The sequence below is a fragment of the Silurus meridionalis genome, chromosome 3 (assembly GCF_014805685.1).
Source record: "Silurus meridionalis isolate SWU-2019-XX chromosome 3, ASM1480568v1, whole genome shotgun sequence".
Taxonomy (NCBI): Eukaryota; Metazoa; Chordata; class Actinopteri; order Siluriformes; family Siluridae; genus Silurus; species Silurus meridionalis.
In genome coordinates, this window is record NC_060886.1 from 11,150,010 (window position 1) to 11,177,107 (window position 27,098).

The window sequence follows — 27,098 nt, forward strand, 5'->3', positions numbered from 1 at the left end:
AGGTGAAAACGACCATGATCACTACATCTCAAGTTTTGTTTACTGTAATATAAACCCAGGGGAAACTGTATCCTCGTTTGTTTTGATACAGGTCACTGACATTAAAAGGTAATAACTTCCTTTAATAAAATGGTTAGATTTTGTTTAACAAGTCATGGATCATTATTAAGAAAAAAATCTAAATCAAATATTTAAAAGACTATTTCAGAGAAACTTGTATTTTTAGTTGTTTTTGGGGGAGAAATTGAATCTGTCACTTTTTACACTGTATTTCTGAAAAGGGTGTTCTGCAGTGCCACTTTCTGTATCTTAATTTTTAGCAGACATTAACTTAGACATTTATCTATCTATCTATCTATCTATCTATCTATCTATCTATCTATCTATCTATCTATCTATCTATCTATCTATCTATCTATCTATCTATCTATACTAATATATATATATATATATATATATATATATATATATATATATATATATATATATATAAATATAAACAAACTCTTATATAAGCACTCTTTCCCCCCAAAAAAATATTTACGACAAAAAAAAAGAAAAGATTTGTAATGCAGCTTGTAGATGATGTGCATTTTTAAGATGCACACTGGACTGACCTTTTTAATCCCACACATTTGTGCCTACAATTGAAAAACCCTCTCTTGCACAATATTACCCTGTAAATCTTTTTTGGCAAGCTTTATAAACAAACAAGCAAACAAACTATTAACACCTCCTGTATTTGTTTAGAACACATTGTCTCTTTATTCCAAATTATGTATTTCCTGATATCCAAATATGAATGTCATCACCACCATTTGATCTGACTGTGGTGTTGAACAGTATGCACCGCATGCCAGGTTGTGCTATGGAGCATCAAAACTACTTGTTCAACCGCCACATCATTTAGTATCTTGTTCTCATCATAAAAACATTCCTTGTTGCTTTGATCAAATTGCGAATGCTTTTGTACATTCATTTAATTGATTGTGTACAATTGTCTGCTGTTTTCTACATAATCAGTTGTTTATGCCATGTTGATCAAAATATATTATACTGGTTTCACCTGAATAGTCTTAACCCTCAAAACATCTCAGCATCAGTTCATTGCAAGTCATTAAATGCAAAATGGTTAAACCAGTTGTCATCATCTGTCATCTAAAATGTATATTTAAAAATGAAGTAAATGTGACTTGAATTGATGAATTGTGCAGATGGTTCTTAAATATCACTAATGAAGGGGAGTGTACGGCATCAGATCAACCAATGATCAACTGGTTCTCTAAAACAGGTCAAAGGCAAATCTTTGAACCTGTGTTTGTCAACAGAGCAAAACACAGAATTACAGTTTCTAAAAATGGATAAACAGCCAAGAAATGAACGGACACAATTACAGTACAGTAAAAGTGTAAATCCTGTCTGATCTCTTACAATCAATATTAATCAAATATACAATCAAATTCAGCAGTACAAATTTATTTATTTCATAGATGCCAAACAGAAGAAATTCATCCTTGTGTAATTTCAATCACTGTAATCCAAACCATAGTTTATATCAGGAAATACTGAAACTGTGCGCCCGTCATAATGACAACATGACTAAACATTTTGACCATCTTGTTTGTGAACAATGACAAAAGGACTTGTTATTCTGATGGCAATAAAATGTTCATTGACACAAATACTTAATTTTGAGAGATGAACTAAGGATTTTGTGAAAAGTACAGGCTTTTTCAGAAAATCCAATGTATTGTGCTGCTTATACAAATTGTTTTGAAAATGCAATTACTAGTTTGCCATTATTAAGGATGATTTGAGAAACGCTCCAAAGCAACTGAGAAAAACTGTAATTGAATCTATTAAGTAAATCAACCGAACACTTTCTTCTTCAGCAAGTCTCATATGTCTTGAAGTCCCTTGCTGATTAGAATTGACAGCTGACTTTGAAAAACATTGATTATCATCTTCAGCATCATATACACTGCAAATGCAAGCAAGAAAGACGATGGAACTTAGTCATGAGGATACATGGTTTCATCAAACAGAATGCAGGAGACTGTTTATGCAGTCTCGGAGGAATAAAGGACAGATGAGCTGTGGATAAAACATCTTTTGTTTAGAGGAAAGCTGGTGTAAAACTCTACAAGACATTAGATGAAATAGAGGTTAACACAACTTTAAAAACTTTGAATACAGAAGTGAAAATCTGGAAACAGTTTATTATTTGAACCACAAAAGTATATTTAAAAGGAAAAAACAAACATCGGTTTCAATTGCATCAAATATATTAACATTTTGTGGAAATGTACAGATTTACTGCTGTCATCATCTGAAAAGCTTCACTTTTGTATACAATCGTGTGTTTAGATTGTTTTAGACTGTTATTTTATATATATATATATATATATATATATATATATATATATATATATATATATATATATATATATATATATATATAATTATAATTATAAATTATTCAAGTCTGCTAACCTTTATATATATATATATATATATATATATATATATATATATATATATATATATATATATATATATATAGATGGTCCCAGAGTTACAATGGTTCCATTTACGATTTTTCGATCTTACGATGACGATAGTGATACGACAAAATTGTAAAAATATTTACAATTTTGCGCAACAGGCACAGGTATTAATGTACGAAGTACCATACGTTGGATGCGCAGCTGGAATGAGTATAACTATAATAATAAAAATCTCGCTAGCAGTTGATGGAGTAAAGTTGTCTCAGAGTGAGTGTGTATTTCTTTCTGAATATTTTCAGATGGTTTCAAACAGCAATTTTAGTGATAAAAGCATGTCTTCCAAGTACCCAAGTATGTCGTCTGCTGTTACTAAAAAAAGAAGCTATCAGTTTAAAGTAGAAAATGAAAATTATAAATCAGCATGAAGCAGGAAAGGCTGTCACAGTCATAGCATTATCTTCGACTTACGATATTTTTCTCCATCATAAGTACAGGAAAACCTATATATATATATATATATATATATATATATATATATATATATATATATATATATATATATATATATATATATATATGGATACAGTGTATTGCAAAAGTATTCAAACCCTTTGAATACTTCCACATTTTGTCACATTAATACCACAAAATTAAATGTATTTCATTGGGATTTTATGTAATTGAACAACACAAAGTATCGTATAATTGTGAAGTGGAAGGAAAATATGGTGAAAATATGGTGTTGAAAATTTTTTTCCAAATACAAATCTGAACTGTGGCATGCATCATCTCTATGTTACGTATGTAACCATAGTTCCCTAATGTGTGTAGTCCGTCCAAATTGTATAGCTTCCTGGCAAAATAACAAGGAAGCTATTAAATGCACATGGAGTGAAGCTTCTGTAAGAGAGAAGGAAAGTGCTTGCAGGGAGGCCGGAAGTGTGGCAAAGGGACGCATCAGGGAACTAGGGTAACCTAGAGACGTTCCCTTTGAGGAACTCGAGCTGCATCGCAGCGCTTTGGAAACAAGAGTCCAATACCGCCAGATTGACAAGTCCCTGACTAGTGTGTATTGGCATAGCTATGTCGAAGGACAGAGGTGCCAAGAGTGGCACAGAGGTCAGGGTTATAAAACCTGATGAAGGTCAGCGGTGTCGACCAGCCTGCAGCATTGCAGAGATGGAGGAGGATAGAATGCCTGGAGCCAGGGGCTCGAAGGGAGGCTCGGATAGAGCCTCCAACACAATGGCCAGGTCCTACCCAGGCACTCTATGGCGGAGAAAACATGGCAGAAGACACGGGGGCATGGTACGACAAAAAGGCAGATGCGTAGACTTTAAGGGTGGATGAAGCCAACCCTTTTGCAAAATATTTCTGCAGGAACTCCAGCACTGGATTGACCAGGCAGTGGACCGGGTCAAATTGGTGTTGAGCACACCACACAGTGAACAAACGCCATCTCGCAGCATACAATCTCCTCATGGAGGGAGCTCTGGAATGGAGAATGGTCTCTACCACCTCGGTGGGGAGGCCTGACCTTCGAAGCTGTGCCCCCTCATGGGCCACAGTCACAAGCTCCATAGCTCTGGTCGGGGGAGGTATATTGTGCCCCCTGCTTAAAAGAGAAGATCCCTCCTTAGAGGAATCTTTCACGAAGGCTGCTTAAGGAGGGCTACCAGGTCCGCGAACCATGGTCTGCTCGGCCACCCTGGGGCCAGCAGGAGGAGACAAACTCTGTCCCGGGATACAAGGAGAACCATAGAGGACAGTGTGACGTCTCTCAAAACACATACAGGTCCACTTGGACATTGCCAAATTTCTCCTAGATTTGCACCACCACATGAGGGTGGAGCCGATATTTCCAGGTCTCAACCCTGGTCTTGATAGGGTGTCTACTGCCTTATTTAACCGGCCTGGGATATAAGCTGCTCTCAGAGAGAGGAGCTTCTAATGGGCCCACAGGAGAATCTGGTATGCCAGCCTGTGGGAGCAGTCATGAGTGGCCGCTCCACCTAAGGTCTATGGGAAGGGCCCTATCTACTATGGCACATCAATTGCCTAGAGATGCTGACCATGCTTTTGGCTCCGAAGCATTTCTTCACAGACCTTAGAGACCTCCACGTGTTAATCTGTTCAGACAACACTTCGGTGGTCTCGTACATCAACCATCAGACCCCCCTGATGGTTGATGTACGAGCATTACGCATTACGCGACGACCAGGGACTCTCAGCACGAGGCCTTGAGATAGAAACCCAGGAACCCTTGGGTCCCGAGCCACCACTGAAGGGGTCTTATGCGCAGAAGGCCAAGTGAAATCACACTGGACGCTGCTGCAATAAGCCCAAGCAGTCTCTGGAACTGCTTGACAGTGAGTGACTGCCCTTCTCTGACCTTCCTGATGGCCATAAGGATGGAAGCAATGCGGGCAGGGGAAAGCTGCTTGCACATACCAGTCTCATTAGTGAGCGGTTCAGCTGACGTAGATCTAGTACAGGACGCAACCCACCTTTCTTTTTGGGAACTGTGAAGTACTGGCTATAAAACCGAGACTCTCTGTCTGATGGTGAGATCACCTTAATAACCTTCTTTCTCAGGAGAGTGCTTACTTCTTGTTCCATGAACAGAGCCTGCTCGGTTCCCACCAGAGTGGCACAAACCCCTTCGAAACGGTTCGGACGTGGCAGGTGAGGTTTGAGAAAGGGACAAGCCGTCTCGAAACCCTCTGCAAGGTCCATATGTGAACCCCAGGAACTGGAGTTCCAATCTGCCCTTTAGCGGGACCTCTTCGAAGAGTGCCCATCGGGAGCAGAGTGATCACATAGATACGCGAGTGCAGTGCTCACAGTTGGCTCCCTAAAGAACCGACTTAGCGTGCTAAGCTCCCAGGCAAACCACACAAAGGCTGTGTATATAAATATAGCAGGGGCAGGAAAGAACACACAACCAGAAAGTGTGCTTAACCTTCATTGATGCTTTCATATTGACAAACAATCGACATACGATTGACATTAAATACCCACAAAGCACTTCATGAACAAACAAAAGCTGGTGCCGGCTTTATTCCATGAGCGTTTTATAGCTTCCTGGTTGTAACGTCACCCCGCCGTCGCATTCCCAAAGCGTTACGACGCAGCTTGAGTTCCTGAAAGGGAAATGTATTCAGCCCCCCTGAGTCAATACTTTGTCGAACCACCTTGCACTGCAATTACAGCTGCAAGTCTTTTTGGGCATGTCTCCACCAGCTTTGCCCATCTAGAGACTGTAATTTTTGCCCATTCTTTTTTCAAAACAGCTCCACTTGAATCAGATTGGATGGAGAACGTCTGTGAACTGCAACTTTGAAGTCTTGCCAAAGATTCCCAATAGGATTTAGGTCTGGACTTTGACTGGGCCATTCTAACACATAAATATGCTTTGATCCCAACCATTCATTTTATCTCTGGCTGTATGTTTAAGGGTCATTGTCCTGCGGGAAGGTGAACCTCTGCCCCAGTCTTAAGTCCTTTGCAGCCTCTAATAGGTTTTCTTCCAGTATTGCCCTGTATTTAGCTCCATCCATCTTCCCATCATCTCTGACCAGCTTCCCTGTCCCTGCTAAAGAAAAGAATCCACACAGCATGATGCTGCCACCACCATGTTTTACGGTGGGGATGGTGTGTTCAGGCTGATGTGCAGTGTTAGGTTTCTGCCACACGTTTTTGCATGTAGGCTAAAACGTGAAACATTTTGGTCTCATCTGACCACAGCACCTTTTTCCACATGTTTGCTGTGTCCCCTACAGCCCCTGTGGCAAACTGCAAGTGGGACTTCTTATTCTTTAAAGTCAACAATGGCTTTCTTCTTGCCACTCCTCCATAATAGCCAGATTGGTGGAGTGCCTGACTAATAGTTGTCCTGTGGACAGACTCTTCCACCTGAGCTCTGGACCGCTGCAGCTCCTCCAGAGTTACTATGGGCCTTCTGGCTGCTTCTTGGATCAATGCTCTGACAATGCCCTGTCCTGTCTGGTGTGTTCTTTAGTCTTCATTGTCTTCTAATGTTCTGTAACAAACTTCTGAGGCCTACACAGAACAGCTGTAATTATACTGGGAGTTAAGTCAAGTACTGACTTGAATAATTTATAAATTACATTAAGAGAATACACCATCTTGGAGTACAGAGATTAGTATAAAGCTCATATTATTCTGACACCTGTAAGAAAACTCTAGGTATGAACTTGTATAAAGCAGCAACCCACAGTTTAGATTTTTAAAAGGTTGCCATGAACCATGTAATGATAGGGTTACTATATTTTGCGGTCATAGCCAGTGAAAAAGGATACATACGAATTGTCCACAAACTTTTATCCATATAGTGTAGTATTTTTGATGCAACATCATCGCTTGCTAATGTCACTGTGGGTTTGGAATTTTTGTTGTTAAATTTTCAGCATTTGGACAACATTTCCAACTCACTAATAAGGAATTTATTTTTGGAATCAACAAGGAGATACAGTTGTAGAGATACAGATACAAATTGTGGTCTATTTGTGAGATAGACAGTTTTGATCAGTTGTATTAGTGTGTAAAAGAAAAAGTCATATTCATGTTGTTGTTCAGCACAGTTAAGTATTTATTGAGTAACAGGAATTCAGGACAAACATTTACATGCCTGCATGCTTCCTCAGCGTAATGGCAGCTATCAGAAAGAACAATGGCTCAGAAACAAATCTATAAATTCAATATAAATGTTGGTATTGTTTTTTTTTCCTAATAGATCTACTGCATACACAATACCATTTTCTTTTTTTTTTTGTTTTACTTTATATACACATAACAAAGTGAGCAGGTTAACCTAGTTCTTGTTCTTGTATGTACAACAATGATAAAAAGAAACTTGATTGTATTTTTTTTTTCTAATTTAGAAAACATTTAAAGCAAAGATTAGTCGTTACTATCGATCAACATATATTCAAATTCACATTTTCAGAGGCTTTTTATTTTCTTTCCAAGCTAGGAATTTTTAACATAATGACATTAATGTTTTAACATTTTTCGATACAAAACAAAAACCCCTGGATCTGAATTACTTTTTCAAAGCTTTCTCGCTGGTTTTAAATACAGTATAAAAATCTTCAGTGCTGTGGATTTATTTTGTTGTAAATATAATCACCATGTGTACCTCACGGTACATTTTAACTGTGCTCAAATTGTCGCCTTCAGAACTGCTGACATGTTTAACCCCATCATTAATCTGTCAGGATATATTGTTGATACTGGAGAAGAGGAATCCTAATTCTACGTTCCGCCACGGCCCTCCTTTAGGCTGTGGGACAAACTCAGTCATTTCTGTGGAGCCTCTGGGATCAGCTTGACCTGTTTTTGTAACTAAAAAGCCCCTTGGACTGGGCACACTTTATACGATGTCTCTCAAATCTTCATATGAAAGATTTTCCTAAGTCCACCACTTCATCCCATCAGTACATCACGGTGGTTTTCAAAAATAGTCTTCCGTCTGTAGATAAAGAAAGAAATATAGAAAAAAAAAGAAAAACACAGGTGTGTAAGTAATTACTTTTTTGTTACAAAGTATATATCATGATGTTTCATTACACACAATACACTGGCAGAAGATGTCTACAAATTCTACAAAGGTAAGTAAATAAGAATAAAATGTATTAATAACTGAAAATAATGGAAAAAACAAAGCTCACTCTGTGTTATTGTTTATTGTGTTTATTCAGGTAAAACTGTAACCAATAAGCACAAGCAAGTAGACTGCTTCTCAGAGTACTGTCATTTCATTATTCTCACTTCACCTCTCAGCGAAACCACATTTACTTCACACTATCATACCAAACACAAGCACCTGATACTTTTTGAAATGTGTGTTGTTTTTGTCTTGCCAATGTGACAACCATAACTGGACTCAAACTCTTTCTCATGAAACTTTATGCACTTGTTGAGGTTTCTACTTTGTACTGACTGCTGCATTGTAATTCTGCATAGTTTACTATAATATCAGATCATTTTATCACCCATTACTACTAGTAATTTAATTATATTCACACCAATTATGTGGAGTTTACAGAAGTGGCTACCCAGTTTTATCATATCTATCACAATGTCACTCAATACTGCTTCTCAAAATAATTTGCCAGCACAAATCTCAATTGGCTTAAAGTAGGCTATTGTACCAAAAATTACAGGACACTCAATGGATAAATAATATCCTACAAAAAAAAAATGACTGAACACTTTAGAAGCAATATTATATCCGAAAAATAGAATTTACACAACTTAATATCACAACTTATTGTCATATTTCATTCAATTGACTTTCTTTTGTTCCACATTAAGTTTAAGTGCTTTAAGTCACATGACAGCCTGAGGTGAGCCAAAGATTTATATCATAAAACATATATTTAAAACATTGACATATTCCCTGATAATATAAAAATGTGAATATTAGGGCTTGACTTTATGTAAAGCATATCTTCAAGGTGCTGGCTTTGTGCACAGGAACGCTGTCATGCTGGAACAGGTTTGTATCTCCTAGTTAATGTGAAGGAAAGATATAATTCTACAACATCATATACAATTGTGTCCCTCTAACTTTGTGTTAACAGTTTGGAGATGAAATACATACTGTATGGCTGGTGTCCCAATACTTTTGTCTATATAGTGTGTATACTGTATGTGTGTGTGTCCTCATTTTTTGGTAATTTGGTAGTGTAAGCTAAATATATGTAAAATCCTAAAACAGATAATTATAATAGTGCCTGTATGAATAAACCAAGTATTTCATGCAGCAAGACATACGTACATACAGTATATGTCATATATGTTTAAGACATTTCTTCTAACATGCTTGGGCAAATAGTATATTGCACAAATGATGTACAAATGACACTGCTTGGGTGGAGAGGCGTTTATTGAAAACGGCAGCCATTCTTCTTAGCTGCTATCTCTCGGCACATGCAATCTAATGAGTATTGTCCATTTGCAGGAAACATTCGCAGCGGGTGCATGCCTGAGTGAACAGCGGCCGTTCACTGCCTCCGTTGGTAAAAGCATCTGTTAGGCATGGCTCAGGAGCTTGTTTGACGTTTATTACTCAAACAATTCTTGTGTTCGTGAGACGCTCTGTTTTTTTCATGTCTTTAAGCAACGTTCCCTTGTTTTTCGGCAGTGTAAGCTAAATAATTTAGTTTGCAAAAGTTAAAAGTGCCCGAAATACATAAAGCGGTGACAGACAGACAAAATGGTACGATGGGACGAGAATAGGAACTTTACACTGTAATGTCCTCGGGGTGACCTATTTATTTTTTATGGTACATAAAGTGTTAAGTTTTAATACAGAACGTGTTGCCGGTTCTGTGTGAATAAAATCACCTTTTTTTTTGGACTGTAAACAATATGCTCATAAATCATCCCAACATTCTGACTTTTCTGCTTCTCGCTAATAATCTGGTGTCCGCTCCAAGAAAGGTTGATTAATATAAGCTCGGAAACCCTGTGAACTTTGATTAATTGTGGCTGGGCTATGTGGCGTTCTGTGTGAACAACAACAAAGCCACGATACACAGACAGACAAACAGTAAGGCTAATTACAGCAAGAAGACCCGAGTCTCTAACGTACTGCACTCTGACCCTCACCATTCAACCAACACTGTAAAAGTCATTACTGTGTGTATTGTGCTGCACGCTACAACCCTGACGGTGTGGGAGAAGGAATTGCAGCTAAATGGGAACTGTTTAGCATGTATTCACTCTGGATTTACAGCTTTAGAGCTAGCTTTCAGAATTGATTAAATATAGCCACAATTTGGCTTAAAGTAGGACGTAGAATTATTTGTGTTGAGTGCATAAAAAACCCATAAAACTGCAGTTTTCATTTGAAAAGAAAGGACTAAGATTCAACTTCCGTATGCGCTCATGAGAAATATAAAAATCTATTAGAAGAAATTAGAAAATAAATATAGTTAGAATGTAATTCTAATATGAAGCCTGAAAGGGTTTAGCTTTGTATAACCAATTGAGGATCTCATTTCATTTGAAATGATGTGTAAAGATGCATATCTCTCACATGCAGCAGACTTGGAAAGTGTTTAACAGCATGCATAGAATATCATTACAATACAATACATAATACCACTTATTCCTTTCATGCTTTAAAGTAGGGATGTGGCTTATAACTAATACAGCTAAAGAAAACTCATAGTGATATAATGCTAAGTGCTATTATGTCGGGAAAAGAGAATAGAAAAATGAAGCAATGAAGAAATGCTATTGTGAAGAAATATATTTGCCTGGAAGCACTTTTTTTTCCAGAGGAAATCTATTGCAAATGTATCAATTAACATATTAATTCTAGGTTTTATAGAGAGGAAAATTATCACTAAATACCACAGCATTTAAAAAAAATAAAATAAAAATTGGTAGATAAAATAAAATCTTTCAGCTCCTTGAGTGGACAAAAATCATATGGCTGGAATGTTGTTTTATAAAAGAAACTCCTCATTAAAATATGCTAAAACTTTGGCCTTTTTTAAAATAAAAAAATATTCAAATCGAGACGAAAAAGTTCATTAAAGTGGATAAATATTTCATCAGATGCTAAATAAAACAAAGGAAATTTTTGGCTTCTCTCAGCATAAAATGCCTTTGAAAGATTAATTAATACATGTAAATTATGCAAATTATGCCCATGCAAATATTTTATGAAGACAATTAAGGGAACCATTAATTATGGCCTTTTTTGCTTCAGTGACACTCATTCATTTAATTTTAATTTCACTTTAACTGTTTTGATGTTTAATCTCGCAACAAAGAACTTTATCTCTCCTCACAGGGTCGTGTAAACTTGCAGCACACATCAAGAGGCAGGAAGCGAGAATCGGGAGAGATACGGAGTAGATATTATGTGCGTTATCGCTAGGAATTAGTGGCAAGATGCTCTCCCAGAAGCACAAGGCCAAGGAAAACAGGCGAGTTTATTCTTGGAATGGATTCAAAACGCTGGAAAAGCAATTAATAAACACAGACCGCGTTAATGTAGCAGAATTACAGAGTGTGACAAAAGACAAATAGAAATAATTAGTTCTCTGAAATTATGCCCTCATTATTATTTATTTATTTTTTCCCCCCAAACAGACAAGAGGTGAAATTATAGAAGGCATCGTGCTGGGCTTTAATATATATATATATATATATATATATATATATATATATATATATATATATATATATATATATAAACTTTTTCTCATCTTAAACTTGGCAATTCATGTCTCTCTCTCTCTCTCTCTCTCTCTCTCTCTCTCTCTCTCTCTCTCTCTCTCTATATATATATATATATATATATATATATATGTGCAGATATTTGCACACTTGAAAATATTTTTCAGGTAGTAGGAGACTGTTGTACATTGTAACTGTTAAGATCTACCTGAGTTGTTACTCTACTGTGTGTCTATTTTTATAGATTGTGGTGACAAAGAAGCCTATTAACGAATGTTATCGTATTATGCACACCATTTTTGGGTTTTATTACGTGCCTTTAAAGTGACACCTTCTAAACATAACAATTAATGCATAAATATGATGAATCCTGAACATAAAAAACTGCATTATAATAATGTGCGTGACTTTAAGTTCTAGAACAAATTTATTCAGGCCCCAGTTATCAGTGCAGCGAGCTTTGATTTAGTGGGGTTAAAAGACTCCTTTCATTGAATCCTTCCTTCACAAAAATATCTTTTAAGTAGGCTAATCAAACTGGGTTATGGGGCTTTTACTCGTGACTGGGTATTAAAATGCCATTTCCCACATTTCATAGCAATTTCCACGGACTATTTTCAAAGGGAAATTGAGACCAGGCACAGTGATAAGGGTGGTGTTCTCAGGGCGCTCCTGGGTGCACTTATTTCACTTTAAATGCTTAGGCATGTACGACTTGAGGTAAACTACACAGCCATACTGTGCACTGTGTACAACACAAAACATCACACAAGAGCCAGTCTTAGTTTTTGTGGCTTATTTGACATCCTCTTGCTGTTTGGTAATTGAAATTAGATGTATGCTAATTTACTTCATTAGCACATAACTAATTTCAATTATCAGACTATTTTTTTGTGTGTTTTCCCCACACACACCTACTGTGCTAGTAGCCTGGCAAAACAAACTGTTGTCACATTGCAGAGGCAGAGGTGTCAACGATGCTAATAAGAAAAACTAAGCCAGCAAAAAAAACACAGTTCTACCACAAATCCTCATCCTACCTTAAAAATGTTTTACTGACTGATCTTTGTACTCAATATATGTGTACTCTTATATATGTATATTTAACAGACATTCCACTGGCTTGGATTCAGTAGAAACCCATTTTAGTTTCTCATATTTAGATCTAGACTCCAGATCAAGATGTCTTTATTTGTTCACGTGATAACACCGATTTGCATGCATTAACACTACGTAGTAGTTGTGGCAGGTGTGATATTAAGATGCTGGAAAAAAAGGAGGGGGGATTGGTGGTTAATATAGGTTTTTTTTCTCTATAAGTGCCAAACATTAGTGAAGATCTAGCAAAAGTGTGGTGTGAGTGTTAATTATCAGCACTTCCATTATTTTTTAACTTTTTCCTTTTTGATTAGCTTTCAATAGAAGAATCACTTCGCTGCTATTAGACTGTACAACCAAAGCTGTTCCCAGTAAAACCAGTCACCACCATACAACACTGCTATTACTTTTTAAGATGTGCAATAACTTTATCTGTGTGAAATATTATTAAACAAATCAGGTACAATATTATGTGCAATATTACCCACAATTTACGTGCAATACTACCTTAAAACATGACTTAAAAAGCGTACTTTAGTTTTTTCCTATTTGTATTATTACATTGTACTGTATATATACTGGTATTGTAGTATATGTATATTATTTTTTAGATATTTGCATTATTTTTATTTCTTTGTTGTTATTATTATTATTATTATTATTATTTATTTTTATTTCTGTTCTTATTTTTTTTGTATATTCTTCTTTTTTTATATATATTTGCATCTATTTTTATTTCTTTGTCTTGCTGCTGTAACATAGAAATTTCCCCACAGTGGGACGAATAAAGGTTTATCTTATCTTATCTTATCTTACTTTTTGTGCCGGTCAACATTCATAAAGTTTGCACAGCTTGAAATTAAGTGCTATCTGAAGCAAATTCATATATTTGAGCATTTTCTGTGTAATGGATGTGAAATGTAAATTTCTTTCGCATTCCGTCTGTACTTCATGTTTTTAGATGTCTCCATTATCAGTGTGTTACTGTACCTCAATTATCTAAGCCCCGTAATCACAGCTGCTATTAAAAATATGTGGAATATGATGCATGTAGGGGCAAAAAATGACAATAAAATAAAATAAATAAAAAGTGTAATTGTAGACTCCTTTTTTTTCTCGCTTTTGAATAAAAAAAAATCCAGGGTGTTTGCTATTTAATGTTTATGATTCTCAATTACGATAAATGAACGTATAATATCAAAGTGATGCTGAATTCACCCAGAGGATAACTTTGATTCTGGTTATACAGTGTGCCTACAATGCAGCCTAGAAGAGTCTGCCATGCCTCTTTAGAATGTCATCTGGTAGTCATTAGTTACACTGAAGCATCAATCTCCATTTTCTCTGACACACTGTTCTGCCAAATGAGTTTACGTCCGACTCGTACACGTGTTCATTGAAGAACGGGTTTAGTCGAATTAGATACGTATGACGAGCTGTAAGCTGCTGATTCATTAAAAAATTAAAATACAAATAAAAAACACTTCAGAATATAGCGTTCACAAGACTTGCAATCTTATCTGGTGGCTACTTTTGGAACAGGAGGGGCCCAACCCACCAGATTCTAGACTTTTTTTACTCTCCTGCCTTCCGCTTCAAGATTAAAGATTAAAGATATAACTTATTACTGCAGTGCAAAGCAAAAGCAATATGGACATCTGACACAAGGATCAGAGGTTCTGGCAGTATATTGACAACAACCCAGAGTTACACTGTCTAAAATCGAATCTGGCCAAAATACTAAACTGGCAGACAGAGAATAGACAATAGTATTTAACTGATAATTTTTTTTTTTCTGTTGCCCTTTTGGTTATTTACGTGATGTAGGTAATTATTAGTTCTGTAAATTGTATAGACACTGTTACATCCAGTCATTCTGGTACTTCCTGTACACATACTATTTTTATACATTATTTGTGAAAAGAAGACTATTTTTCGTTGTCTTCAGTGGTTGTTTCTTTTGCTCTAGCTTGCACATGTACTTATGTTTATAATTAAAGCTGATTCATACATGTTTTGTAATTGGGGCTCATTTCTTAAGCCAGATATCAACAAATGTATTTGTATATTGTTTAAAGCATTTTTATACAAAAGACATGGTATTCAGAAAAGATCAAACATGTCTATATCCTATGAGAGCTCTTGAGTTAATGCTGTACATGTTTAAAGGCATTCAATAATATTTACATTTAGGGCATTTGGCAGATGCCCTCATTCAACCCTTATGCATCTGCCCATTATACAACTAAGCTTTTGAGGATTAAGGGCCTTGCTCAAGGGCCCACCAGTGGCATCTTGGTTGTGCTGAGATTTGACCCTATGACCTCCTAATCAAAAGTCCAACATCTTATTCACTGGGCTATTACTTCCCCACTACCACAAATCATACACTGATATACTGATATGAAGCATAAGTTCAACTAGTCCAACTGGCACAAGTTGCAATTTTATATGCAGATTATTATTTCAACAGAATGTACAATATTCATATTGTTATACTCTGTTATTTCAGATTAGTGGATTAATATAGAACAATCCAAAACAAATACATAAATGAAGACAAATAAGATCAGCCATTTAATTACGAAATGGCTCCCTATAAAAGAGTTGGTGTGTGTCTATAGTAGCGGATATACTGCAATAGTTGAGTCTCATTACTGCAAGATTTAGCACATTTAGCTGTTTAGATGTTATTTTGTCCTGCTCAGTTCTCTGTGAGCTTTGGGGGTTTTTATGGGGTTCTTTGGGAGTCACTAAACGTAAATCAGCTGTACCATAAAATAATGCTTGGTAATTTACAAACATGTGAGTATGAAGAATGCTTTAACTGATACTTCTATAAATCTGACTAAAAATCTTTTGTTTTGTTTGGGACTATTAAACCGTTTACATAGAAAAAAAACACTAGGTGAGCACAATTGGACAAAAATCTATACATTTTAATTCATGTAAAATATGCTTTTCAGCTGCCAGACATTTTCCAGTAGATGGAATGGCTACACTTGTCCTTAGTCTTGGATAGACTGCCCCTAGGTTTGACTAAATGTGTGCTCTACAAATGGTTAGTGTCCCATTGTATACTAAACATAGTATACACTGTATACTAGCATGTATACTAAAACTCTAACCAGGAACTTTCTTTCGGCTTCTCCCATTAGGGGTCGCCACAGCGGATCATTCCGCATGTTTGATTTGGCACGTTTTTACGCTGGATGCCCTTCCTAACACAACCCTCCCCATTTATCCGAGCTTGGGACCGGCACTAAGAGTAAAACTCTAACCAGGAACTAAATTATTAAAAATTAATTAAATAAAAAGATAATCTATTTCTCCTTACTTTAAGTGTATCAGTATATTTATTAAAAAAAAAATCCAGAATATTATTAAATTCTTAGCTAGAATGACCTTAAAGTAATTTTTATGTTAAAATTGATGTTAATGCACTAAATCACCTGTAGCTTCGCTTGTAGGTAAATACTTGCATTTATGCTTCCAGAAAAAAAGGATGTAAATGTGTAAACTTAATTGTTTGAAACAGCCCAATTAATCTCTCTTTTTTTTTGCTTGCCTGATGCTGACCATTTTACTGCACACTTTCTAAAATAATCATACACGCATTTGTTAGACAAACTGATTTTCGCTTTTTTTCAACAAAGTGTTCTCTTGACGAATCCCAGTGATCTTGACCTTCCTCTTGAACTGTGAGAGCTGTGGCCCAGATGGTAGGCTGCATGCTTGAACAGCTGAAACTAAGGCTCATAGAGAGAGATTTATAGTCTCCTCAAAAACATGTACCTTGTATTGTCCTTTCAGCATCTGTTCTGCCACTGCTGCGGTCAGTCTCTATCTCCTGGGTCAACGAGTCTGGCAAAATGAAAGGATAATGACGATTAAACATCCATGACATCTGCACTTAATTAGGGAAGTTTTTTTGAACATCGTTTTTCATGATGGATGGAGGGCATATAGGCAGCATTGCATATGGCACAATAAAAGTTTAAACCATTCGCTAGGTGAGGGATGTTTGTGAATGTAAACCAGGAAGGCAGATTTTTTGCACATGTTAAACCAAACCTGTGCCTCTTTCTTCGTCCGAGACCTCAAACGTGATGCTTTTTGTGATACATCAGGAGTCTTTTATGGTGCATAAATCGTGGCCTCTTTACTGAGCTATATTGGAGACGAGGACACAGCCGTAATGCTTTCAAGAGCACGTCTCAAGTACAAGTCAAAATCAATCCTCGCATGGGATTCTGACAGCAAGCACTCAATCACGTCAGAACAAACCAGATTTGGGACAAATGTGTCAAGCGATTATACGGCCGAGAAAGTGTTTGTTTTGAAGTCCCTCTATCATTCAGTCAGGTTAATGAAGTTACATAAAATATTGCGCTGCAAACATTTCAGAATCATAGTGACGTGAGGGAACATTAGGATTTCAAGCGCAAACTGCAAATTTGCATGAACAAACCATAACGATGACACAGGAAAAAATGAGAATGGTTAGGGTTAGCGCTTTCATTCCGATAGTTCTTCAGTAGATTTGTATTGTATTGTTTTTGTCTAAATTCAAGGAAGATTTCTTTTTGTATTTTTTGTTAAACCTGTTAAACCTCTTGTATGATTCTAACACTACATGGGCAAAAGTATTGGGGCACTTGAATTTCCCCATTGAATGTGGTTCTTCCACAAACTGTTACTACAATTTTAGACACATGCAATTGTATTGGATGCCTTTGAATGCGATTTAAACTGGCAGACCCAAACCTGTTCCAGCATGACAATGCGCCTGTGCACAAAACCAGCTCTATAAAGAGATTGTTTACATGATCTGGATTGGAAGATCTTAAATGGCCTCCTATAGAGCTCTGACCTCAACCCTACTGAAAATCTTTGAAATAAATTGGAACACTGACTGCCTTCTCACCCTACATCCCAGAAAAATGCAGGTTATTATAACAGCAAAATGGGACTAAATGTGGAATAAGATGCTCAAAAAGCACATGCGAAACCCTATGGTCAGGTGTCCACAAACTTTTATCTCTTTCATCTTTTTATATAGCGTATTTAAATTTTTTTAAAAATCTCTTCTTTTTTTAATGGTTGAGAAAAAAAAAGAATAAATTTGCAGTTCACAGCTTGCTTCTCAACGCAAATGTCAGACAAAACCGAGGTAATAGGCAAAACTGAGTTGCTGTTGTTATACCTGTCACACCTATAACACTTGCACTAATATACACATTCTTCTTGCCAGCTTCAACCCAATACCAGAATAAAGCAGCAGTCAGTAAGATGGCACTATAATGTTTCAGAAATGTTTCCACTGTGGGATGAATAAATGTATATCTTATCTTATGTCGTGTCAGGCCTCACCATTCAGGGATCGGAGACTCTCTGTAGGTGAGCTCTGTTTAAGGGAGTGCTCTACCTGTTCCCGCCGCTTACATTCGTACTCCAGCGCCTCCTGCAGTTTCCTTTTAGCCTTCTTCTCCTTCTTCAAGCGTTTCTGAATGATTGCTAAAGATAGCACACACACATATAGAGAAAAAGTGGTTAAAAGCAGTCACAGTGATAGAAAAACTCAGAATTCTGAACATATTCATGTCAGTATTGTTCACAGTAAATGGGGAAGGGATGTTCTCGTTCAGTGAAAATGGGCCGTGTCATTAGCAAAATAATTGAGCCAGAGATAACCTGGATTAACCTAAAGTTCGAATGCCAATGAGATGAGGTTCAGCGAAAAACTTTGGCAAAAAAGGAGGAAAAGCAGTCGCTGACATTATAAAATAGCCAACGGCTGCTGGGCTTCAGCACAATTACTGGGATACTTATGAGAAACTGCCTTATTAAATTCCACGTGATTCATTATGGTAAGTGAACGCACCGAACACTAACTGAGCTGTGCTCTATGGCGTTTTTGTCTACAATAGAATCCAAAGATTACAATATATACATATAATTGGATGTGTTACTACACAGCTAGAAAGGAAAGAGGAGAAATATCTTTAGGCAATGTAGAATGTAAAGAGCATTTGTCTTTTTTTTTTTAGGATGGCTGTAATTTATTAGCTGAACTATGAACAATGTCATCGTTCCCTCTTGAGAAATGATGTGCTACATTTAGAACGTTTACCACACGAACCTCTTTCCACATATTTATTTATAATTACATTAATACGAAATGTGCTCACAAGCATGAAAAAAGCACGGTATGCTCAGATATGTAATATGAAATCCATTTGAATGGTTTTATTGATTATCGGTCTCATCTGATACGCTCATGATTTTTTAGTGAATGGTAGAGAAAAAGGTCTGGAAAAGCACATATTACATAATCTAAGGACAAAGCCAAAGTGATTGTGGCACAGAATAATGTTGGATGTCTTATAAATGTGACTGATTCAATCAGACAGCAAAAAACGTCACCTAAAGGTGTGACTGAGTGGACCTTCTGGGACACAATCACTTTGGCTTTAGACATGACAAAGAGTTAATATGTTCATTCATCCTTAGAACTCACCTAGTCAGAGTGGTTTAATTTATGCTATAGTTTGTTCGCCAATTAAATCTATTTAGAAATATTGCAAGAAGGTAAAAACTGAAGTAATAACTGTGCAAGTAATATGTGTATATGGTTCGTATTTAATACAAAGAAATTGAATAATCTTTCTTTCAATTTAAGCCACACCCATATCATGCCCAAATCAGAATACAGGTACATAAACCATATGAATATTTCCAACACTAAACTGATACAGACACTTACACCCCTCTTATACATTCATATGTTTGTAAGTGTGAATGTGATTGTGTGTACCTCTGTTCTTCTGTTCCATAGCCAGCTGCTTCTCCAAAGTCTCTCGAAGTTCCCTCTCCCTAAACAGCTCCATTTTCAGCTCAGTTTTTTCCAGCTGCACTTGTTTCTCCTGAGCACGAGCATTATCGATCGCCACCTTCAGCAGGCCCTACCACATCATCAAGAGCATACTTTACAATTCACACACACACACACACACGAGCACTGCGCTGCAAAGAAATGCTATGAGTGTAAACACCAATATACACAATCAGCCGAACTTAAGCTCGACATCCCAATTAATGTATCAGTAATAATCAAATATAATTGATGATATACATTCACTAAGCACTTTATTAAAACACATGTACCCCTACCCATGCATTTTTATAATCAGCCAATTATGTGGCAGCAGTGCAAAGTATAAAATAATGTCAGTTAGAACTCTGCAGCTTTGGATAACATTAACATGAAACATCAGAATAGGGAAAAAAATATGATCTTGATCATGGCATGAAGTTCTGCAGATGAAAACACCAAAAAGACAGTGAGTAGTAAAGCATTTCATCATGTGCAACATGTTTAAGCATGGGCTCACCAAAAAAACATAGCATTCTCTCAAAAACATAGCCTGGTCTGATGAACTTCAATTTCTGCTGAAGAATTTGGTGTCAGCAGTGTAAATCCATTGACCCAACCTGCATTGTTTCAACAGTCTAGGCTGGTGGAGGTGATGTAATAGTGTGGGGAATTGGCATAACATTGGACTTGTTAACACCAATCAATCATCAGTTCATGGTCATCTTCAAATGGCTACCTCGAGCATGATAATGCACCAAGTCACAAATTAGTTTCATGATCCTGAAAAATTGCAGAATCGTGTGATGTAATCATGTCAACATGGACTAAAATATCAAAGGATTGTTTCCAACAACCCTTCGAGTCCATGCCAAGAAACAACTGAGGCTGAAAGCCAATGGAGATCCCAACCAGTTTTATTTAAATGTTCTTAATAAAGTGCTCAGTGTGTGTATATGAGTAATTTATTTACTAATCTTCAATCACTTTTTCAAATGTATATGAAAGTGAAACACAAAGCTTGCTTTGGTCAAATGTTAGATATTGAGAATCATTTTTGCATCACTAAAGTTATGCTCTGCATCTGCCGATGGCTAGAAAGTTTTAGTCAAAAATCGCTGTAAATCCAGTACATTGTGTATTTGCAGTTTTGATAGTGCTGTGACCATTTACAAACAATTATTTCCCACACACATGCAATTAAGGCAGAAGCAATGGGCTATATCATACTAATTGTTCCTCGTTATGACCCCAATTTAGACTAAGTTCCTTTATCTCAATTTTCTGCCTGGATTGCTTTTGTTGATTTGTATATGCGAGTGCTCAATCAAAACGTTACCACAGAATCATGATTAAAGATGACGAACTAAACTCGTGTGGCTGCGAGAAAGTCTGTGCATTCAGGCTAATTATCAGTGAGGCCATCAGGAGCAGCATGGCTCTGATGTCCCCATCACAAGAACAGTGGGCACGGAGGCACTCCCTATACTGTACTCACATCATTAGTCTCATAGGCCATGCTAATCAACGGCATTCATCTTTCTAACTCACTCGGCTCTGCATGGAAACAACACTGTTGAATTTGCAACATAACGCTGTCCATTTATGGAGACTATAAAAACAGAGAACTGAATGAAGCCATCATGGGTAAAGGCATTAGAGGCAGTACTATATTAGGTGTAACCTAAGTAGCAGTGATGATATTCCTGATTAGGTCAATGGCACAATTACTTTAAGGTTATAATGTCTATTCTGTGTAATGGTATTGGAGTGCACTATATATATATATATATATATATATATATATATATATATATATATATATATATATATATATACACACACACACACACACACACACACACACACACACACACACACACACACACACACACACACACACACAAATGCTCACGCCTCTGCCTATTACTGTGTCTGACTAATGGACACTGGCAAGATAGGAGACAGAACAAACTCTCGCTGCACATACAGACCATTATCTAGATTTAGTGAGGAGAGGAGTTTGTGCTTTTCTGGCTTTTCAATAACATGGCAAGCGGCGTTTTTCTTCTTTTTTATCTTGAATCTTCTTAACTTCATAAAAGACACAAAAACTAAAGCTGGGGACAAAGTGTTTATTTATAGTTGCTACAAATAAGTGATATCAGGATGCTCTTTCAATAATATTAAAAGTAACTTAAAGTGGTTGTAATTGTTGGCACAATGCTGAGGTGTAAATGGATTAACCCACCAGGAAATGTATTTAATAGGAAAATAATTCACTTCAAGGCCTTGCTATGGATTATTTCCCTTATACAGCACTTCCTGTTATATGCTGTTCCATTCATACAGTAGTCAACTACACTTACATGTTTGTGTTCATTTTGATTGACTTCATTAGAAGTTATTACACTGTGAGAACATCTGCAGTGGAAGGATTACATCTAAGATGCTTACCTGAATATTGGTCAGTAGGGTCTCTATCGATGACAGCCCGTCAGGAAACAGGAAAGGAGATGGGAACCCTGGTGGTAAAGCTTGACCTGCCAACGACAATCTTTCATAACTGTCCCTCGCTGTTGGAGTGCACATGGGGGCTTCTTCTGGTGGCAAAGTTAGGAGAGAGATACACACTCAGCACAACTGTATTCAACAAACACATTAGACTGCAATTGTAAGCATGTAGCATAGAATAAATCATCCCCCCAAGAATTGGTATTTATACTTAGATTTTGTTTGTGCAAAAATCACATTAACATCTATACAAGCAAGCCCGATCAGCTGGAAATGACTGATAACCCATTCTGAAACTGTCATGTGAAGCAATGCTGTTATTGATGCTACTATACGTGTGGCTGTTAGCGATGCTCAAGAGCTTCCATTCGCATGAATGTAATGAGATTCCTGTGCACCATGAGTGGTTCTACTCTAGGACTGTTGCGCTGGTGGTCATTTGCTGTACCGTCGAGGGCATAAATATGATAGGAGATCTGGGCTGCCCAGTCCATATGGCACGCTAACTTTCTCTGATATGAAGAGGCCACACTCAATCACATGCATATGGCAGGCCTTGATTACTAAAAGCCCTGGCTCTCCAACCAAGACCATATGGCACAAGGAGGTGAACCTTCATTTAGTGCTTTTCAACACCAGAGCAGCTCATCTGACACAAGGAGCACTGCGAGTATGGGTGAATGGATTTTAAGCTTGAAAAAAAAAAAGAAAGATAAAAATCAATAGGACAGAGGCAGAAGTTATCAAACTAAAATCAAGGGTAACTCAAAATAGGTTTTAAAAGAGGAGGAAAACATTGCACATAGTCATTCTCTAGGTCCCCCAGTGGGGTGGCATGAGCACGAGGGGCTGAGAAGTGCTGAGTAAAAAGGTGGTCGCTAATCCCCAGTGGAAGAGAGCCTGACAGACCTAAACACAGATTACCACTTAAAAAAGGAAAAGGAGAATCTACTGGGGCTAAGCATGAGCTAGACCTATTAAAGCAAGAACAAACTAAAATGGTCATCACATGCAATTTCAGAAATAGAATCAATTACTGGATCATGACAAACTCTTTAGAGATTTGCTTAATGTAATGGTCGTCTCTTACTATTTTAGGCGTGTTACAAATTCACATAAATTGCATAAAATTGGTTCAGCTGTACAAAGAGTAGACTTAAGAAAGAAAAGCCAGAAAATCACTGTAATTGTATTCTTATTTCTGTATTATTTCTAAACATATAGAGCGGTGGCACCTTTCTTTAACAAGGAATCTTCTCAAAGTGACTTTTTAGTTCCAAGATATATATATATATATATATATATATATATATATATATATATATATATATATATATATATATATATAAATTCTAATCCCTCTGAGGGACAGCTAGTTCATGAAATATAGCGAACTCATTTTTCTTATAGCAGAAAAGATCCATCAGCCCTCTTTAGGCTGCACTGTGGGTGGAGGCAGCGTCTTAAAGAGCATAAATCTGAGGGTGGACACTGAGCAGATGTCCTTTGTGTCTGAAATGTAAAGCGGAGATCAGATACAGAGCTCAGAGCGAGGCTTTGCTTCCTCGGAGGAGCAATTGCAGCATGTCAGAGCCCTGATGACATCATCCGCCATTCATCACGTTCGCGAGGGCAGGCCTCTGCCATCTGCTGCACATGCCATCATAACTCTACATCTATCTCTTTTTTCTCTCAGTATCTTTCTCTCTCTCTCTCTCTCTCTCTCTCTCTCTCTCTCTCTCTCACACACACACACACACACACACACACACACACACACACACGTATGTGATTACACAACCTCACAACACCATAACCACAAAAATCATTTCTCCCCACACAGTCGAGTGATGACACTATCTCCGCATTGTCACGGTGAGCAGACATTCAGTTTCTTTACACAAGCAGCAGCAGCAGACGGATAAAAAAATAAAATTCTGATTGTATTGTCAGGTTGTCACAAATCAATTTGGTAAATTCATTTATTTATTAATTACAAACAACACTGGCAGAAAATGAAAAAAAAAAAAATTTCTTTGTATCAGATCTGGCACTCAAATCCACAGCGGGCCTCTCATACAGAATTAATACGTGTTTGTATGGCCCTCTAAATCATGCGCAAACATGGCAAGACTGGAGGAGACCCACTGCTCCCATCAATATTCACTAATGCCAGCCAAGGCTTGGTAACAGCTGGTCTTACATTAATTAGTTTAAAGTATTTATTTCATCCATCTCCAGAGCAGATTGAGCAAAAACATTAGAGATTATTTCAAGCATCTGCAAATGCCCTGGAAACATCAAGCAAACCAACAGTCAAAAATCTCAGCCGCCAGTATCAAGGCTCGATAATTTACGATTCTTGGAAGAGGGGGAGGCTAAAAGGAGTGCTGCGCCTCCATAGAGGAGCTCCCAGCAGCCTTTCCCTAAATTTCAGCAGCACTTCCCCTCTGGTTCATTACCGACAATGGATGGCTGCCTAATGGATAAACATTTGCTGCTAATCTAATTTCATAAATATAAAAAAAATAAAAAATACAAAAGTCCATTTTTGGAGAGGTTATTACTGCCACTCAATGGATTGGTTTTCGTGTACAGATAAAGGAGTGAGTGTGTTAGGGGAAATAAAACCGATGTGATTATTAGATCATGAAATGGTTTCGGGGTATATTTACAGCCCCGGTGATTTCCAATGCATTGATACTGCGAACGCCAAGGAAGCGAAGCAATACGGCGAGATTTTGGACGGCGGCAGCACTGCAGTTGGTTTGCAGCCACTGTTGTCCCATATTTCATGTTGGCATTAATCATACATCATTGCTTTAACCAACTTCTGCTTGGGACACAGCAAGGGGCTCGCCGCATGCACAATGCTGGATCACAGGGTGCTTCAGAGTGCTTTGTTACGGGGGAAACAATCTGTCGCGCATTACAAAGCGAACAGCGCATTTCCTCTCAAATTACCAATTCGGCTCTCAAAATAACATAAACCCAGATGCAACCGAATAACTCAAGCTGCAAATTAGCGCTAATACACTAAGCAAATGCTCTCCTCCTTCACTCCCCTCCCATCATCCTACGTTTGCATTAGCCGTTCTCGACTTGTATTGTGTTCTCTTAATTCCCTCCTTGTTTCGTGCACTTCAGTTTTGGCCTGCGTTTGGGCTGTTTATTTCTCACTGTTGGTCCAGAATTATTGACTTGGACTTAATTACAGTGGCAGATGCCAGCGGGTTGGAGAGAGTGGAGGAGAGAGCTGCATTTTCCAGGTGATATTTCTCCACCGGGGGCTGCCAGCAGCAGCTGTGACAGGTCCGAGCTCAGCTCTACCCAATGAAAAAAAAAAGAAAAAGAAAAAAAACCCTTATGAGATCCTTTCGGGTCAGCCGTGTCACAAATAACATTTCATGCACAACTGTTTTGCAGGATAATAGGAGCCACAAATAAAAATGGGACGCTGTAAATACGATGCATTCTGAATAAAACGCCATAATTTAAAATGACACTCTCTCGAAGCGTTCACATCCAGACGTACGCGCATACACTCCCTCCCTCCCGTGGCAGCCGCAGGAGTCCTTGACAGTATGCTTGCAGTGATAAATCACCTTTCCAGTTAATTTTCTCAGTCGTTATGTGTTGTGCTGCTAAAACAGGGGCTTAGGAATTGACTTGACAAACTATGAATGTAAAAATATCACTCGCAGGGATCTAGGCTTATCTCCAATTTACATGTTATTAGATTTGTATTGTGAACAGCACTTGGACGCGGCCGTGGCAAAGGAAAACCGAGTTTAAGAGAGAGAGAGAGAGAGAGAGAGAGAGAGAGAGAGAGAGAGAGAGAGAGAGAGAGAGAGAGAGAGAGAGAGATATGCCTATGATAACAGAAGATAGGATACATCTCAGACCCCTCTTGACACCCTTTGATATCTCTGATGGAAAGTCACAACAAGGAGAGCAGAAGCCACTCAACTGATTTTTAATATGATAGACAAGACATTCTGTGATAAATTGCAGAGCAAACCTGGGGAAATTTAGCAACATTTCCCACAATAAATAGTTTTTAATTGACCTTGGGAGCTGAAAATCTGCCATATGTTTGGAGTTGCACTGTTTGAATTGAGGTCCCAATGGGCCTTTCAACCAGCACAACTTCAGCACTGAGCCGGAGGAGAGAGCGAGAGAGGGAGAAAGGGAGGAGAGAAAGAGAGAGAGAGAGAGAGAGAGAGACAGAGAGAGAGAGAGAGAGAGAGAGAGAGAGAGAGAGAGAGAGAGAGAGAGGGAAAGAGGGAGAGAGAAAGAGAGAGAGAGAGAGAGAGAGAGAGAGAGAGAGAGAGAGAGCGAAAGAGAGAGGGAGAGAGGAGAGAGAGAGAGAGAGAGAGAGAGAGAGAGAGAGAGAGAAAGAGAAAGGGAGGGAGAGGGAGAGGGAGAGGAGAGAGAGAGAGAGAGAGGAGAGAGAGAGAGAGGGAAAGAGGGAGAGAGAGAAAGAGAGAGAGAGAGAGGGAGAGAGGGAGAGAGAGAGAAAAGTAAGTGAGCTGGAAGAAAGAACAACAAAGGTATGAAGAGAAAGAAATAGATACTAAGAGAACAATAGAGCGAGAAAGAGGGAGAGAGAGAAAGAGAGCGAGAAAGAGAGCATGGTAGCATTTGGTTTGGCCTGGCCAGTCACTTTGATATATTGACAGGTGAAGCCTGTGTCCTTGCAAACCCATGTTCCTCCCAGCAGGAGAACAGAATGCTAAAATCTGGAGGATGTCAGTTCGCTCTCGGCAAAGGCGGCTGCTGCTTTCAGCAGACAATTACATTTTATTTGACCTGCCAATGGGGCTGAAGAAGTTGCCGCTTTCCGGGGGAGTGGTTATGACCTTTCAGTCTCATAAATAGAG

General features: G+C 37.8%; 1 protein-coding gene across 3 annotated transcripts in view; it reads right to left on the bottom strand.

Annotated features, from left to right (window-relative positions):
• Positions 1-7,095: 7,095 nt before the first annotated feature.
• Positions 7,096-27,098, bottom strand: part of dachd (dachshund d) — a 116,969-nt gene continuing 96,966 nt past the window's right edge. For 2 of the 3 annotated variants that reach the window (XM_046844986.1, XM_046844988.1), the window contains 5 exons: positions 22,159-22,304; positions 19,645-19,792; positions 18,201-18,344; positions 16,623-16,691; positions 7,096-8,001 (listed from right to left, as the gene is read on the bottom strand). In XM_046844986.1, the coding sequence (XP_046700942.1) occupies positions 7,964-8,001; positions 16,623-16,691; positions 18,201-18,344; positions 19,645-19,792; positions 22,159-22,304 (545 nt within the window). In that variant the 3' untranslated portion in view covers positions 7,096-7,963. The remainder of the gene's footprint in view (positions 8,002-16,622; positions 16,692-18,200; positions 18,345-19,644; positions 19,793-22,158; positions 22,305-27,098) is intronic. The other variant, XM_046844987.1, reaches the window with a different exon arrangement.